The following is an 18,786-nucleotide window of genomic DNA, read 5'->3' on the forward strand; positions in this document are numbered from 1 at the left end:
TAAAAGATGTCAGTAAACTATTTGTAAGAGCTCATCCTTTTTCCTCCTTTCTGCTTCGTTTCTTGTAGGAGCATTAACTGGAATAAAATGGTATTATGACTATTGGTACTTGGAGGATTTGGGAGGTAGTAAGCTATTAATGGGATTACACAAAGGAATAGTATACATTTGGGCTGATGTACTGTACCTTTTATGTTTATTTCTGGTTGGATTATCAAAAGAATTGGAAGAGATAATGGCATGTGTTTGTCTTTTATTACTTTGTCTATTCATTATTTTACTTCATTTATTGGAAATACTTGGTNCAGAAAATGTTCCATCGACAAGAAAATGCTACCGATGAAACGTCAATTATCTTTTCTTCTCCTTTGGTAATTTATCTAGTATCAAATTAATATAAACAATATTTAAATTAATAAATTTTCTATATTGTTAATTGTTAATTTTCTAGCTGCAGCAGCAGGTACAGATTACTTCCCACTAATAGCTAAAAATATTGGAGTTAGTGCAAAAGCATATGGTGTGACGTTTTTGATAGTACTATTTCTTACAGTTTTTATTAACCTAATTATTGGATTCATTACCGATAAATTCAAGAAAATAAAATTCCTTATCGCCTTCTTGATCGTTTTTATTACCACTGTATGCTTTTCAATTAATTATATACCTGAAATTAAAAAAAAATTCGTATTATGACCGATCTAAAATTGTATTGTGATGACATCAAAACGTCAATTTTCATTAATTCTTCGGAATTTCTAATGAGAATTCCGAATAACGAAAGTATTGAGTGCCAAGTAGAGTGTTTGACTTGCTACAACGATGATATTTCATGTCAAAAATGTATATAATTTGATCAGGGAGCCATTCTTTAATCGTTCTGAAACCTTAGAAGTAAAGAACGTGACCTTCCAGAATAATAATCTTGAATCTTCTTTCTGTTTTCACGAATTATCTGATAATTGCACTGCCTCGTGCTTCACTGAAGACCATGAATTTAATTCATTTCACTACTATCAATTTCGGTTATTTGTCATATTTTTATCTTCTATGTCTACTAGATATATTGTGCAACTAGTCCTCAAACAATATACTAAAAGACGTCAGTAAACTATTTGTAAGAGCTCATCCTTTTTTCCTTCTTTCTGCTTCGTTTCTTGTAGGAGCATTAACTGGAATAAAATGGAATTATGACTATTGGTACTTGAAGGATTGGGAGGTAGTAAGCTATTAATGGAAATACATAATGCAATGCTTTGCATTTGGGCCGAAGTACCTTTTATGTTTATTTCTGGTTGGATTATCAAAAGAATTAAAAGAGACAATAGCGTGTGTTTGGCTTTCATCACTTTTACTATTTGGTTTTTTACTGCTTCATTTATTAGAAATCTTTGGTTAATTTTGTTACCCGATTTAGTTCAAGGACCCTCTTACGGTCTTTTTTATGCAACCATGACGTCGTATGGGAAACTCGTAGCACCACCTGGAACGGAAGCGATTATGCAAGCTATTCTAGGAGTAGCATTTTGTGGTCTAGGTAAGGAAACTTACTTTTGTTTTTATTAAATATGTTCGAATTCTGATTGTTGTAGAGTTTTGATTATCCGTCTTTCGCTTATCTGATCGAACAACACGAGGCAATTATTCATTATTCACAGACAATTATTCACACACTTGTGCTGAGCGAACACGTGTACTATTTTGCACATTCCCAATATTATTTACTGGAGCTCAATCTTTTTTATGTATATTTATGCCTAAATAATACTTTCCTTGGGTAAAGAAAAGTGTTATATGCATAGTAATCTTAAAAAGTCTTCAAACATGACACTTGTTGGTCACATAATCACAAGCACAGATTAGATATTTAGTATAACAAGATCACAAAAAGATGCTTTTCAAACATAAATAGGTACTGTACAAGAAATAGCGGATGGAAATTTTGTCAATTTGCTACTATTGATATAAATAGAAAAGCGAGAAAGGGGACGGTGATGATGTAAAAAAAGACGATCCCGAATTGATTTAATAAACTCTGCATAACCGGATTAAGAAAAAAGATGATGATTATGCGTGGTATTGGAATGGGAGTAAACAATGTGAAAAAAACGATTGACAACAAAATGGGCATAGCAAAGAAATGAATTTCTTTGCTGTGCCCATCTTCAGGGATTTAAAGGATTTGAAGCTTCATGCAGTTACACTGTCGAGAAAAGAAAATAGAACAATTATTGATGACATCTTATTATAATTCTGACGAGACGTGGCCTCAATAAGAAAAATATATTGTCATGCAATTGTCATTTATTAAATTCTTGCAAACGTTGCCTTGATATAGGCTATACTAAACGTTGTATTTACTTAAATTAAAATTTGATGTTCAGTTTATTTCACTCGAATTGACACTTCTGCATAATAGTTATCACGTTGGTTACACTGTAAAATTATTATTTGTAAATCACACTTATATTGGATTTTCATTAAATTTGCAAGACTTTTCGTCTGTTCTCGTTTCTGAAATTTTTCATACATTTGCTTCGGATAATCAAATCTCTACTGTATTTAAATATACAGATATATCTTAACTTTTAAACTCAATAGTAATTACATACGAAATTGTTAACTGAATCATTATAATAAGAAACAGGAAGAAACACGTGTTCCTTAAAATATTTGCATACATACTATCTTGATACATAATAATCTTATGTTGATTCTATTCAAAGNATTACACAAAGGAATAGTATACATTTGGGCTGATGTACTGTACCTTTTATGTTTATTTCTGGTTGGATTATCAAAAGAATTGGAAGAGATAATGGCATGTGTTTGTCTTTTATTACTTTGTCTATTCATTATTTTACTTCATTTATTGGAAATACTTGGTTGATTTTGTTACCCGATTTAGTTCAAGGACCCTCTTACGGTCTTTTTTATGCAGCCATGATGTCGTATGGGAAACTCGTAGCATTACCTGGAACGGAAGCGACTATGCAAGCTATTCTAGGAGCAGCATTTTGTGGTCTAGGTAAGGAAACTTACTTTTGTTTTTATTAAATATATTCGAATTCTGATTGCTGTAGAGTTTTGAGTATCCGTCTTTAGCTTATCTGATCAAACAACACGAGACAATTATTCATTATTCACGGACAATTATTCACACACTTGTGCTGAGCGAACACGTGTACTATTTTGCCCATTCCCAATATTACTTACTGGAGCTCAATCTTTTTTATGTATATTTATGCCCAAATAATACTTTTCTTGGATAAAGAAAAGTGTTATATGCATAGTAATCTTAAAAAGTCTTCAAACATGACACTTATTGGTCACATAATCACAAGCACAGATTAGATATTTAGTATAACAAGATCACAAAAAGCTGCTTTTCAAACATAAATAGGTACTGTACAAGAAATAGCGGATGGAAATTTTGTCAATTTGCTACTATTGATATAAATAGAAAAGCGAGAAAGGGGACGGTGATGATGTAGAAAAAGACGATCCCGAATTGATTTAATAAACTCTGCATAACTAGATTAAGAATAAAGATGATGATTATACGAGGTATTGGAATGAGAGTAAACAATGTGAAAAAAAACGATTGACAACAAAATGGGCATAGCAAAGAAATGAATTTCTTTGCTATACCCATCTTCAGGGATTTAAAGGATTTGAAGCTTCATGCAGTTACACTGTCGAGAAAAGAAAATAGAACAATTATTGATGACATCTTATTATAATTCTGACGAGACGTGGCCTCAATAAGAGAAATATAAATTGTCATGCAATTGTCATTTATTAAATTTTTGCAAACGTTACTTTTGTATTTTGCCTTGATATATACTAAACGATGTATTTACTTAAATTAAAATTTGATGTTCAGTTTATTTCATTCGAATTGACACTTGTACATAATAACTATCACGTTGGTTATACTGTAAAATTATTATTTTTAAGTCACACTTATGTTGGATTTTCATTAAATTTGCAAGACTTTTCGTCTGTTCTCGTTTCTGAAATTTTTCATACATTTGCTTCGGATAATCAAATCTCTACTGTATTTAAATATACAGATATATCTTAACTTTTAAACTCAATAGTAATTACATACGAAATTGTTAACTGAATCATTATAATAAGAAACAGGAAGAAACACGTGTTCCTTAAAATATTTGCATACATACTATCTTGATACATAATAATCTTATGTTGATTCTATTCAAAGATTGTTGATAAGTCTCTTTAGAAAAAAATAGAGGAATCTACGAATTGGAAATCGAACCCGGGTTCTTCCTGTATTTGAAAAAAAAAAATTGGTGCTTTGTTCATACAGTTATTGGAATGGATTGAATTTTTCGCAACTCATACCGATCGTATTAGAGTAATATAGAAAATGTCTCATTGCACAAAATCACTCCTTGTGGTTCGATGTTAATAATATATAAGATTCTATTTCTTACCAAATAATAACGTAAAAATTCAAGATATTAAGCTGTAATTTCATCACGTGAGTTTTAGGTAGTGATTTACTTAATTAATATATGTGAACCCTGCTCTTCTGCCCATGCCGATGTGTGCTGTGGTTCCTATTGGGTTATTTAGCAAACTTTAATTACTTCGTTACAAATAATTTTGTAATGCATTTTGAGGAATATTATAATACAGTGGAACCTCGGTATACGACCTTAATCCGTTCCTGGTGTTTGGACTTATACCGAATAGGACGTATACCAAACCAACCTTTTCCATAAGAAGTAATGTAAAAATGATTAATCCGTTCTCATGTAAAAAAATGGCTGGCTTTAAACATCTCGCTTTCCTCGCTAGTTTCTGCTTCATTTTTCATGAGATCAGCATGTATCTTTTTAACTTTCTCGCAAATAATTTCTTCCGATACGCTGTCGTAGGCACACTGTTTTTTCAGTTATCCAAAGCAAAAGCAATTTCTCAACATNCAAAAAGCTGCTTTTCAAACATAAATAGGTACTGTACAAGAAATAGCGGATGGAAATTTTGTCAATTTGCTACTATTGATATAAATAGAAAAGCGAGAAAGGGGACGGTGATGATGTAAAAAAAGACGATCCCGAATTGATTTAATAAACTCTGCATAACTAGATTAAGAATAAAGATGATGATTATACGAGGTATTGGAATGAGAGTAAACAATGTGAAAAAAACGATTGACAACAAAATGGGCATAGCAAAGAAATGAATTTCTTTGCTATGCCCATCTTCAAGGATTTAAAGGATTTGAAGCTTCATGCAGTTACACTGTCGAGAAAAGAAAATAGAACAATTATTGATGACATCTTATTATAATTCTGACGAGACGTGGCCTCAATAAGAGAAATATAAATTGTCATGCAATTGTCATTTATTAAATTTTTGCAAACGTTACTTTTGTATTTTGCCTTGATATATACTAAACGATGTATTTATTTAAATTAAAATTTGATGTTCAGTTTATTTTATTCGAATTGACACTTGTACATAATAACTATCACGTTGGTTATACTGTAAAATTATTATTTTTAAGTCACACTTATGTTGGATTTTCATTAAATTTGCAAGACTTTTCGTCTGTTCTTGTTTCTTAAATTTTCCATACATTTTGCTCCGGATAATCAAATCTCTACTGTATTTAAATATACAGATATATCTTAACTTTTAAACTCAATAGTAATTACATACGAAATTGTTAACTGAATCATTATAATAAGAAACAGGAAGAAACACGTGTTTCTTAAAATGTCTGCATACATCCTATCTTAATACATAATAATCTTATGTTGATTTTATTCAAAGATTGTTGATAAGTCTCTTTAGAAAAAGGATAGCAGAATCTACGAATTGGAAATCGAATCCGGGTTCTTCCTGTATTTGAAATAAGAAAAAAATTTGGTGCTTCCGTTCATACAGTTATTGGAAAAAATTGAATTTTTCGCAACACATTCCGATCGTATTAGAGAAATATAGAAAATGTCTCATTGCACAAGGTCACTTGTGCAATGAGCGTTGTGCAATGTGCAATGAGTTACCTTGTGGTTCGATGTTAATAATATATAAGATTCTATTTCTTACCAAATAATAACGTAAAAATCAAGATATTAAGCTGTAATTTCATCACGTGAGTTTCGGGTAGTGATTTAATTAATATATGTGAACCCTGCTCTTCTGTCCATGCCTATGTATGCTGTGGTTCCTGTTGGGTTATTTAGCAAACTTTAATTACTTCGTTACAAATAATTTTTAATGCATTTTGTGGAATATTATAATATATATAAAGTATAATCATCTAATTTAATTAAGAAACATGTTTTATTGCTCTGTTTTCTAGGTATAGGTACAGGATGTCTGTTGGGAGGTATTAGGTTTGATAATTATGGTAATCGTTTGACTTTTCGTTTTGTGGGATGTTTCTCTATAGGATCAGCCATAATATACAAATGCATCACGACATTTATAGCGGGAGAAAGATCTGTAATAAAAGGTATAATTTTTTCTTACGTTTCTGAGCTTAAAAAGTGGAACATAATAACGATTCAAAGTAGGTATCTGCCGTGAGGTAAAGAAATTTCAGAAATTTATTTTACTCAGATTTATTCACGAAAAGCATACCAAAAAGCTAAGGATTTTTCGCGCGTTTTCCTTTGATTATTAAAATGTGAAAAATTATTTTGTAACAGAGAAATGAAGAAAATAAATGACAATGAAGCTTTGAATTATGAATTATGAATTATGAAAATATTTCTGAGCTGAGTAAATACACATAAACATAAGTTACTTGTTATAATATACATTAAGATAAGAAAACTAAAGTATTAAATTTATAAGCGGTAAATTTTACATAGAATTAGAGAATTTAAAAGTATTATTTCATAAAATTTGGATATATAAAAAGATATTTCATTACAATATGAAGCAATATATACAGATTTCATCAGCATTGTTTCTAGTCGATACAATTAGAAACTTTAATTTTGACTTGTTTTTCTTAAGATTTTGCAATTCTCTAATGAAATTCCAATTACTAAAATTTCATATCCTTAAAGAGAAATTTAAATGCGTTATTTTTAAATGTTTATTAAGTAAAATCTTAAAAAATAAGTAAACTACGCACCTAAGCGAATGTAAAATTCTTAGAGAAAAGGATAGCTTGATCAAAATTCATTAATTTGTTCACTTAATAAGCTTCAATAAGCTTGAAACAGGGTAAACAAAATCGTGCCCTTCACACACACATAAATACTCCATATACACACATTAACACACTAACATCCATACACATGAGTCTAAGTTCGAGACCTTTCTTTTCTCTTATATTCCGTGTAAATACAGACGAATAAGATGAACACTACGGCTCTATGCTATTTATTTATTTATTTAGAAACATTTTAATTCATATTAAAGCATTCAATTTTTTTTATAAAAGTAAATAATTGTTTTTCGTTATTCGGTATGAAGTTTTATATTAAGAAAATTTATCTTTGAATAAGTTATACATTTGTTTCTGATGCATTTATTGTAGAAGGTCAACAGGGATAAAATGGCATTATGGCTATTGGTATTTGGAAGATTTGGGAGGAAGTAAGCTATTAATGGAATTACACAAAGGAATAGTATACATTTGGGCTGATGTACTGTACCTTTTATGTTTATTTCTGGTTGGATTATCAAAAGAATTGGAAGAGATAATGGCGTGTGTTTTGCTTTTACACTTATACCGTTTATTATTTTACTGCTTGATTTATTAGAAATCCTTGATTGATTTTGTTACTCGATTTAGTTAAAGAACTCTCTTACGGTCTTTTTTATTTAGCCATGATCTCTAATGGAAAATTCATAGTATCACCTGGAACGGAAGCAACCATGCAACATACTATTCTGGTAGTAGCATTTTATGGTATACATAAAGAAAAGTTCACAGCTTCATAAGATGAAAACACGTCTGTTTGCTTTTTAAGATAAAAATGCACAAGAAATGGTGGAAGAAAATTTTGACAATTTGCTACTATTGATACAAATAGAGAGATAAGAAAGCGAAGTGTTGATGTAGAGAGAAACAGAATACCATAACGAATTGACTGTCTAAACAGTTGTTTATAGAGTTGATGATGAAGGAATTGACCTGAAACTCAAATGTAGTATAAATGAGTCTAGTCAAAGAAGTTAAATTTCAATTGCATGGCNGATTTAAAGGATTTGAAGCTTCATGCAGTTACACTGTCGAGAAAAGAAAATAGAACAATTATTGATGACATCTTATTATAATTCTGACGAGACGTGGCCTCAATAAGAGAAATATAAATTGTCATGCAATTGTCATTTATTAAATTTTTGCAAACGTTACTTTTGTATTTTGCCTTGATATATACTAAACGATGTATTTACTTAAATTAAAATTTGATGTTCAGTTTATTTCATTCGAATTGACACTTGTACATAATAACTATCACGTTGGTTATACTGTAAAATTATTATTTTTAAGTCACACTTATGTTGGATTTTCATTAAATTTGCAAGACTTTTCGTCTGTTCTCGTTTCTGAAATTTGTCATACATTTGCTCCGGATAATCAAATCTCTACTGTATTTAAATATACAGATATATCTTAACTTTTAAACTCAATAGTAATTACATACGAAATTGTTAACTGAATCATTATAATAAGAAACAGGAAGAAATCGGTGTTCCTTAAAATGTCTGCCGACATTTTATCTTGATACATAATAATCTTATGTTGATTTTATTCTAAAGATTGTTGATAAGTCTCTTTAGAAAAAGGATAGCAGAATCTACGAATTGGAAATCGAATCCGGGTTCTTCCTGTATTTGAAATAAGAAACAAATTTGAGGAATATCAGAGGAATATAGGGCATAAATCTCATTGCACAATGTCACTCCTTATGGTTCGAAGTTAATAATATATAAGATTCTACTTCTTACAAAATAATAATGTAAAAATTCAAGATATTAAGCTGTAATTTCATCACGTGAGCTTTTAGGTAGTGATTTAATTAATATATGTGAACCCTGCTCTTCTGTCCATGCCTAAGTATGCTGTGGTTCCTATTGGGTTATTTAGCAAACTTCAATTACTACGTTGCAATGCGTTACAAATAATTTTACAATGCATTTCGAGGAATGTTATAATATATAAAGTATAATCTAATTTAATTTAGAAACTTGTTTTATTGTTCTATTTTTTTAGGTATAGGTGCAGGATGTCTGTTGGGAGGTATTGGTTTCGACAATTATGGTAATCAGTTGACTTTTCGTTTTGTGGGATGTTTCTCTATAGGATCAGCCATAATATACAAATGCATCACGACATTTATAGCGGGAGAAAGATCTGTAATAAAAGGTATAATTTTTTTATCACGTTTCTGAGCTTAATATGTGGAACATAATAACGATTCAAAATAGGTATCTGCCGTGAGGTAAAGAAATTTCAGAAATTTATTTTACTCAGATTTATTCACGAAAAGCATGCCAAAAAGCTAATTATCTTTCGCAAGTTTTCCTTTGATTATTAAAATGTGAAAAATTATTTCGTAATTAATATGAAGAAAATAAACGACAATAAAGGTTTTAATTGTGATTTATTATATTAAAATAATTCTGAGCTGAGTAAATACATATAATCATAATTTACTTGTTACAATATAGATTAAGATAAGAAAACTAAAGTATTAAATTTATAAGCGGTAAATTTTACATAGAATTAGAGAATTTAAAAGTATTATTTCATAAAATTTGGGTATATAAATAAGATATTTCATTACAATATGAAGCCAGAAGCAATATATAATTTAATATGTATACAGATTTCATCAACATTGATTCTAGTCGATACAATTAGGAACCTCCATTTTGACTTGTTTTTCTTAAGATTTTGCAATTCTCTAATAAAATTCCAATTACTAAAATTTCATATCCTTAAAGAGAAATTTAAATGCGTTATTTTTAAATGTTTATTAAGTAAAATCTTAAAAAATAAGTAAACTACGCACCTAAGCGAATGTAAAATTCTTAGAGAAAAGGATAGCTTGATCAAAATTCATTAATTTGTTCACTTAATAAGCTTCAATAAGCTTGAAACAGGGTAAACAAAATCGTGCCCTTCACACACACATAAATACTCCATATACACACATTAACACACTAACATCCATACACATGAGTCTAAGTTCGAGACCTTTCTTTTCTCTTATATTCCGTGTAAATACAGACGAATAAGATGAACACTACGGCTCTATGCTATTTATTTATTTATTTAGAAACATTTTAATTCATATTAAAGCATTCAATTTTTTTTATAAAAGTAAATAATTGTTTTTCGTTATTCGGTATGAAGTTTTATATTAAGAAAATTTATCTTTGAATAAGTTATACATTTGTTTCTGATGCATTTATTGTAGAAGGTCAACAGGGATAAAATGGCATTATGGCTATTGGTATTTGGAAGATTTGGGAGGAAGTAAGCTATTAATGGAATTACACAAAGGAATAGTATACATTTGGGCTGATGTACTGTACCTTTTATGTTTATTTCTGGTTGGATTATCAAAAGAATTGGAAGAGATAATGGCGTGTGTTTTGCTTTTACACTTATACCGTTTATTATTTTACTGCTTGATTTATTAGAAATCCTTGATTGATTTTGTTACTCGATTTAGTTAAAGAACTCTCTTACGGTCTTTTTTATTTAGCCATGATCTCTAATGGAAAATTCATAGTATCACCTGGAACGGAAGCAACCATGCAACATACTATTCTGGTAGTAGCATTTTATGGTATACATAAAGAAAAGTTCACAGCTTCATAAGATGAAAACACGTCTGTTTGCTTTTTAAGATAAAAATGCACAAGAAATGGTGGAAGAAAATTTTGACAATTTGCTACTATTGATACAAATAGAGAGATAAGAAAGCGAAGTGTTGATGTAGAGAGAAACAGAATACCATAACGAATTGACTGTCTAAACAGTTGTTTATAGAGTTGATGATGAAGGAATTGACCTGAAACTCAAATGTAGTATAAATGAGTCTAGTCAAAGAAGTTAAATTTCAATTGCATGGCCATCTTGAGAATCTTGAGGCTCTGAAAGGCCATAGCAAACAGGCACGCAGTTACGCTGAAATAGATTCAAGATGCATTGCATTTTTGTATTCAACGTAAAAAGTAAAATCTGATTGATGTACAGTACAGTACTGTACATTGTCTGGCATGACAAGTCTCAGTGCCGTGTCTGCGAGAACGTTCCAAAGAAAGGACCCTATGCATGACCCCTGGGGACAAATCCTCTGCAATTTCCTGACAAAGCACCTGTTCGGGGTGCAATACTCAACTGTACGGTCTCTCAGAAAGCTTCTGACAAGCGAAAAGAGGGTGATCGGCAGTCTGGCCTTCCGCAACTCACTCACAATGGATAGCCATCAGACGTTATCATATGCCCCCGCAAGGTCCATCGAAACGAGGGTCGTGTGGAGGCCCTGTCGGCGGTTCTCCGGAATCAGGCTGACTGCCCGATGTAGAGCCTGACAGGTTGACACGTCTGGACGAAATCCATATTACCCTTATACTGGAAGTCCGAAGTGATTATGTTCCATTCAGTTGTTAGTATTGATGGCTTTTCCACAAGACATTGAAGTTCTTGTGTAAAAAGGAATAAACATGCTTATCGCACATGGCTGAACTTGCTGTGGCTTTAAGCTATAATAAATATAATATTCCTTCCTACATCAAATAATAATGTAGAAATGTAAGATTTTAATTTGTAACCTCACAACGCAATCCTTAAGTTGAGAATCCTTTAGAAATTGTATACAAGAATGTCAACACAGTTTCCATCTCTTCTTTACTCTTTCACTTCCTATTTTTGTCAGCCCATTCTTCTCTTCCATACAGTTTCACCCCTTCCATCAAATGTAGAGATGATTGTTGGAAGAGGCATCGACAAACAAGAAACTAAATAAACAAAAGCTATTAAACAATCGTCACTTTAATTCTATTTTTCATAAAGGATGGAGATAGAAGGACTCGTGTCATATTCGGTCTTATTGAAGATTTTACTTGTTATTAGTACTTATCAACACTATCAAAATTAAATTCTTTGTCATTTTATAATAATCAATAATTTAAAAATGTTTTTAAAAATAAAATCTTATAACAGATGGCGGTACACAAAATTTTAACTTTTTTGCCTGAAAAGTTACTCAACTCTTTGCTGAATTCTTATATGAATAACCAGGTCAGATTTTACTTTATATAATTATAGTATGATGTGAAGTGTTTACTTTAGAATTATATAAATGACACCATTGATAAAATATTTAAATGCCAGACTTTAAATTTGATAAGTGATATATAAAAAGTTTTATTTATTTATTGGAATTTAATTTAATTTATTGGATTTTTATCTACATTACTAATCCATCAAATCAATGCTCAAGCTTTTGAATTACTCTTGTTTCTCAAACCATTTTAAAAGTCTCTTCCAAAAAAAACTTCTGTATTTTCAACGTATTTTCTAATCTCTCCTAAAAAGTTTGAAAGAATAACATACTTTATACAAGATATTTTAAATTAAACACCGTCTTATTAACCCCTTTCCTTATCATTCTGTCTGAGAGTGTTACTTACATTCTTATATATTAAAATTGAATCAAAATATTCGAGTTACATGCTCGAAAATATAGGCCTATATATATAGCAATTCAATTTATTCCTAATTTTTCACCTTTAAACGCGATTTTCTTCTAAAATTTTACACCTAAACACTTTCGTTTAGGAGCCAAAAGTTCGTTTATTTATCTTAAATATTCTCCATTAAAAAACATTGATCTAATTAACATTTTAAACGTTAATAACTGTGAATAACAATCGATACTAAATTAAACTTTAAACCTCATATGTTATATAAACTTCTAGATAAGGTTTCCACGTACAATCTTTCGAAAATGGCCATTGGCATGAGAAATTAGCCACGTATTTTAAGTCCATACACTTATAATAAAGCGTAGGTGAAGAGCTATAAGGTAAGAAATGATGCTTTTTTTTCTTTTCTTAAATACAGTATTATAAATTTATTAACACGTAAGTAGTATAAATTATATTTTAAATCGAAATAATTATATAGGCCTATCTATATATAGGAAATTTATATAACAGGTAAAACAAATATAAGAGAAGAAACTAGCGGATTTACATAAAATATTAAGTATAGACAATTCTGTACGATATCTGCACTGAGAGACTTAAGATAGATAGAGAAGATAGAGATAAACTAATGTAGATAGAGACAGACAGACAGCTCCTACAGGCTTTGCAGATATTCCCAGCAAGTGGGAACATCTACAAAGCTAAACAGTATAAGAATCCCAAGAGTAATAAGGAAAATCGCTAACTTAAAACTAGAAAAGGCTAGAGAATGTCAACTAACCTCGAATTATAAATATACTTTCTTTGTAAATATTGCTATGTAACACAGATAGATTAAGAAATTTCACGAACGATGTAATCACGAAAGAAATTTTTCTGGATTCAGTCAAAACCTTTCTTCAAGAAACACCTGACATTAAGCAGAATATGGGCTAAGGCTTTCACAAATTTAAATTTTCTAACATTTATTTATGTATAATAAAGGTATTTAACGATCACCTTTATTTACATCTATATCTAACGCTATACAAGTTGAATACGAGTATAAAGTTTTAAGAATGAATGTTGTAAAATTAGTCATTAAATTTGAATTTTTCACATAGATAATAATATAAATATTTATAAATTTTGAATTATTTATTCATAGGAATCGTTTTAATTATTGTATGATGCGTACTTATCACAAAAATTCAGTCGACATAATGATATCTAGAAGTAGAAAATGTTCTATCGACAAAAAAATGCTACCGATAAAACTTCATTTTCTTTTCTATTCACTTGGTAATTTTTATAATATCAAATTAATATAACAATTCTTTAAATTAATATTTTTTCTACATTTTTTATTATTAATTTTCTAGCTGCGGCATCAGCTTTGAATTACTTCCCACTTATAGCTAAAAACATCGGAGTTAGTGCTACAGGATTGGGTATTACTTACCTGACGGCCCCATTTCTTGCAGTTTTTATGAATCCAATATTCGGATACGTTACCGATAAATTCAAGAAAATAAAATTCATTATCATCCTCCTGATTGTTTTAATTACGCCTGTTTACTTTTCAATCAATTTTATTCCTGAAATCATAAAAGAAAATCACATCATTTCTGATGTAAAATTGTACTGTGATGACAGCAATACGTCAATTTTCATTAAGTCTCCTCATTTTTTAATGAGAAGTCCGAATAACGAAAGTATTGAGTGCCAAGTAGAGTGTTTGACTTGCTACAACGATGATATTTCATGTCGAAATGTATATAATTTGATCAGCGAGCCATTCCTTAATCGTTCTGAAACCTTAGAAGTCAGGAACGTGACCTCCCAGAATAATAATCTAGCATCTTCATTCTGTTTTCACGAATTATCTGATAATTGCACAGCCTCGTGCTTCACGGAAGACCATGAATTCAATTCGTTTCACTACTATCAATTTTGGTTATTTGTCGTATTAACATCATTAGCTCTTATTATAACCAATGCTGTCATAGCCTTATCGGATGCTGCTTGTTTTGAATCACTGGAAGGAAGAGTTAATCAATTTGGAAAACAAAGATATTTATTTTCTCTTGGATGGGGAATATCATCTATTGGTACTGGATACATTGTCGAATTAGCAAATGCCAATAACGCAGGGAAAACTAATTTTTCTATAAGTTACTACATAATGTTGCCTTTAATTATCTTCGATATAATAACGCTGGCGTTTACAGATATGCGAAAAGAAAAATCGTCAAACAATATATTAAAAGATGTCAGAAAAATATTTGTGAAGGGCCATCCTTTCTTCCTTGTATTTGCTTCATTTCTTGCAGGTGCATTTTCTGGTGTAAAATGGAATTATGGCTATTGGTATTTGGAAGATTTGGGAGGAAGTAAACTATTAATGGGAATACATAATGCAATGGTTTGCATTTGGGCCGAAGTACCTTTTATGTTTATTTCTGGTTGGATTATAAAAAGAATTGGAACGGACAATAGCGTGTGTTTGGCTTTCATCACCTTGACCATTTGGTTTTTTGCTGCTTCATTTATTAGTAATCCTTGGTTGATTTTGTTACCCGATTTAGTTCAAGGACCCTCTTACGGTCTTTTTTATGCAGCCATGACGTCGTATGGGAAACTTATAGCACCACCTGGAACGGAAGCGACTATGCAAGCTATTCTAGGAGCAACATTTTGTGGTCTAGGTAAGGAAAATTATTCGAATTCTGATTGCTGTAGAGTTTTGATTATCAGTCTTTCGCTTATCTGATCGAACAACACGAGACAATTATTTATTATTCACGGACAATTATTCACACACTTGTGCTGAGCGAACACGTGTACTATTTTGCCCATTTCCAATATTGCCTTCTCGAGCTCAACGTTTTTTATGTATATTTATGCCCAAATAATACTTTCCTTGGATAAAGAAAAGTGTTATATGCATAGTAATCTTAAAAAGTCTTCAAACATGACACTTGTTGGTCACATAATCACAAGCACAGATTAGATATTTAGTATAACAAGATCACAAAAAGCTGCTTTTCAAACATAAATAGGTACTGTACAAGAAATAGCGGATGGAAATTTTGTCAATTTGCTACTATTGATATAAATAGAAAAGCGAGAAAGGGGACGGTGATGATGTAAAAAAAGACGATCCCGAATTGATTTAATAAACTCTGCATAACTAGATTAAGAATAAAGATGATGATTATACGAGGTATTGGAATGAGAGTAAACAATGTGAAAAAAACGATTGACAACAAAATGGGCATAGCAAAGAAATGAATTTCTTTGCTATGCCCATCTTCAGGGATTTAAAGGATTTGAAGCTTCATGCAGTTACACTGTCGAGAAAAGAAAATAGAACAATTATTGATGACATCTTATTATAATTCTGACGAGACGTGGCCTCAATAAGAGAAATATAAATTGTCATGCAATTGTCATTTATTAAATTTTTGCAAACGTTACTTTTGTATTTTGCCTTGATATATACTAAACGATGTATTTACTTAAATTAAAATTTGATGTTCAGTTTATTTCATTCGAATTGACACTTGTACATAATAACTATCACGTTGGTTATACTGTAAAATTATTATTTTTAAGTCACACTTATGTTGGATTTTCATTAAATTTGCAAGACTTTTCGTCTGTTCTCGTTTCTGAAATTTGTCATACATTTGCTCCGGATAATCAAATCTCTACTGTATTTAAATATACAGATATATCTTAACTTTTAAACTCAATAGTAATTACATACGAAATTGTTAACTGAATCATTATAATAAGAAACAGGAAGAAATCGGTGTTCCTTAAAATGTCTGCCGACATTTTATCTTGATACATAATAATCTTATGTTGATTTTATTCTAAAGATTGTTGATAAGTCTCTTTAGAAAAAGGATAGCAGAATCTACGAATTGGAAATCGAATCCGGGTTCTTCCTGTATTTGAAATAAGAAACAAATTTGAGGAATATCAGAGGAATATAGGGCATAAATCTCATTGCACAATGTCACTCCTTATGGTTCGAAGTTAATAATATATAAGATTCTACTTCTTACAAAATAATAATGTAAAAATTCAAGATATTAAGCTGTAATTTCATCACGTGAGCTTTTAGGTAGTGATTTAATTAATATATGTGAACCCTGCTCTTCTGTCCATGCCTAAGTATGCTGTGGTTCCTATTGGGTTATTTAGCAAACTTCAATTACTACGTTGCAATGCGTTACAAATAATTTTACAATGCATTTCGAGGAATGTTATAATATATAAAGTATAATCTAATTTAATTTAGAAACTTGTTTTATTGTTCTATTTTTTTAGGTATAGGTGCAGGATGTCTGTTGGGAGGTATTGGTTTCGACAATTATGGTAATCAGTTGACTTTTCGTTTTGTGGGATGTTTCTCTATAGGATCAGCCATAATATACAAATGCATCACGACATTTATAGCGGGAGAAAGATCTGTAATAAAAGGTATAATTTTTTTATCACGTTTCTGAGCTTAATATGTGGAACATAATAACGATTCAAAATAGGTATCTGCCGTGAGGTAAAGAAATTTCAGAAATTTATTTTACTCAGATTTATTCACGAAAAGCATGCCAAAAAGCTAATTATCTTTCGCAAGTTTTCCTTTGATTATTAAAATGTGAAAAATTATTTCGTAATTAATATGAAGAAAATAAACGACAATAAAGGTTTTAATTGTGATTTATTATATTAAAATAATTCTGAGCTGAGTAAATACATATAATCATAATTTACTTGTTACAATATAGATTAAGATAAGAAAACTAAAGTATTAAATTTATAAGCGGTAAATTTTACATAGAATTAGAGAATTTAAAAGTATTATTTCATAAAATTTGGGTATATAAATAAGATATTTCATTACAATATGAAGCCAGAAGCAATATATAATTTAATATGTATACAGATTTCATCAACATTGATTCTAGTCGATACAATTAGGAACCTCCATTTTGACTTGTTTTTCTTAAGATTTTCTCTAATGAAATTTCAATTACTAAAATTTCATATAGTTAAAGAGAAATTTAAATGCGTTATTTTAAATGTTTATTAAGTAAAATCTTCAATAAGAAAAAAATACGCAGCTAAGCGAATGTAAAATTTCGAATTCTTAGAGAAAAGGATAGCTTGATCTAAATTCATTAATTTGTTTGTTTACTTAATAAGCTTCAAACAGAGTGTACAAAATTGTGCCCACCATACACTCATACATACTTCACATAAACCCCATACACACATTAACACACTAACATCCATACATACAGAAAAAACCCTTCAAATTTCTTACATTTCTATACGTTTCGATGTGTCCTAAGTCCAAAAATGTAAAGATCTTGTGAGGTCACTTTTTCACCGATCGCCATACCTTTCCTGTGTTATATATAACAACCGGAAAAGTAATAATTTATGTGTTAAGACAACAAAACTGGTTTTATTTGCGATCTGCCAAAAAAAAGTTTTTTCCGGGAAAATTTTGTATTTGAAATTGGCCCCTATTTAGGTATTACACGAAGAAAACCCTGAAAACACCACGTGGTCACTTCTATCTTTTTATAAGAAATAACTGGCTTTGTATTGCTTAGAGTCAGGAGATCCCGATTAACTATATACAAATTTTATTATTTCGATTTTATTCTGTTGCCTGATTCGTTAATAAATTAGAAAAAAATATATTTAAAAAATTCTTCTGATATGTGATTTTTAATATAAACGATTTGCTGTATAATAACATTTTTATGTTTTGTATTTTTAAAGATAAGAAGAGAGAAAACGAGGAAAAAGTTGAACAGGAGAAATGTTATCCATGTGGCTGAATAAGGAATTCGTTTCCGTTTACTTGACTTATTTAAATATGAAAATATGTATTCGAAAATTATACCGAAGTTTATTTTTAAAATTTATATTATCTGTAAAAATGTATTATAATTTATTAAATATTGTTTACAGTTTAACTTCTTTAAGTCGAACTGTGTTAAATCGAAGCTGTCTATATGTCCAAGGCACAGTAAAATAGAAGAAATCGTTGACACTTTTAACTCAAACCCATCTTTATGTTTACCTTTTACCTTTTGATAAGTTCGAGACCTT

At 30.1% G+C, this 18,786-nt stretch overlaps 2 protein-coding genes across 2 annotated transcripts; both read left to right on the forward strand.

Annotated features, from left to right (window-relative positions):
* Nucleotides 1-987: 987 nt before the first annotated feature.
* LOC111636967 lies at nucleotides 988-9,578 on the forward strand. The gene is made up of 2 exons (XM_023382356.1): nucleotides 988-1,537; nucleotides 9,218-9,578. The coding sequence occupies exons 1-2, from the start codon at nucleotides 1,234-1,236 to the stop codon at nucleotides 9,394-9,396; spliced, it is 483 nt and encodes a 160-aa protein (XP_023238124.1). The 5' UTR covers nucleotides 988-1,233; the 3' UTR covers nucleotides 9,397-9,578.
* A 4,244-nt stretch (nucleotides 9,579-13,822) lies between these two features.
* On the forward strand, nucleotides 13,823-18,582 carry LOC111636960 (major facilitator superfamily domain-containing protein 6-like). The gene is made up of 4 exons (XM_023382342.1): nucleotides 13,823-13,950; nucleotides 14,031-15,356; nucleotides 16,990-17,142; nucleotides 18,454-18,582. The coding sequence occupies exons 1-4, from the start codon at nucleotides 13,836-13,838 to the stop codon at nucleotides 18,510-18,512; spliced, it is 1,653 nt and encodes a 550-aa protein (XP_023238110.1). The 5' UTR covers nucleotides 13,823-13,835; the 3' UTR covers nucleotides 18,513-18,582.
* Nucleotides 18,583-18,786: the final 204 nt, after the last annotated feature.

This window comes from Centruroides sculpturatus, unplaced genomic scaffold (genome assembly GCF_000671375.1).
Source record: "Centruroides sculpturatus isolate CEXI.00-Female unplaced genomic scaffold, Cexi_2.0 scaffold1032, whole genome shotgun sequence".
In the NCBI taxonomy this organism is placed as follows: domain Eukaryota; kingdom Metazoa; phylum Arthropoda; class Arachnida; order Scorpiones; family Buthidae; genus Centruroides; species Centruroides sculpturatus.

Coding starts and splice junctions, on each gene's coding strand:
- LOC111636967 (XM_023382356.1), top strand. CDS start 1,234: ATGGAAATACATAATGCAATGCTTTGCATTTGGGCCGAAGTACCTTTT. Junction 1,538..9,217: donor AGTAGCATTTTGTGGTCTAG/GTAAGGAAACTT, acceptor CTATTTTTTTAG/GTATAGGTGCAGGATGTCTG.
- LOC111636960 (XM_023382342.1), top strand. CDS start 13,836: ATGATGCGTACTTATCACAAAAATTCAGTCGACATAATGATATCTAGA. Junction 13,951..14,030: donor TTTTCTTTTCTATTCACTTG/GTAATTTTTATA, acceptor TTAATTTTCTAG/CTGCGGCATCAGCTTTGAAT. Junction 17,143..18,453: donor AGAAAGATCTGTAATAAAAG/GTATAATTTTTT, acceptor GTATTTTTAAAG/ATAAGAAGAGAGAAAACGAG.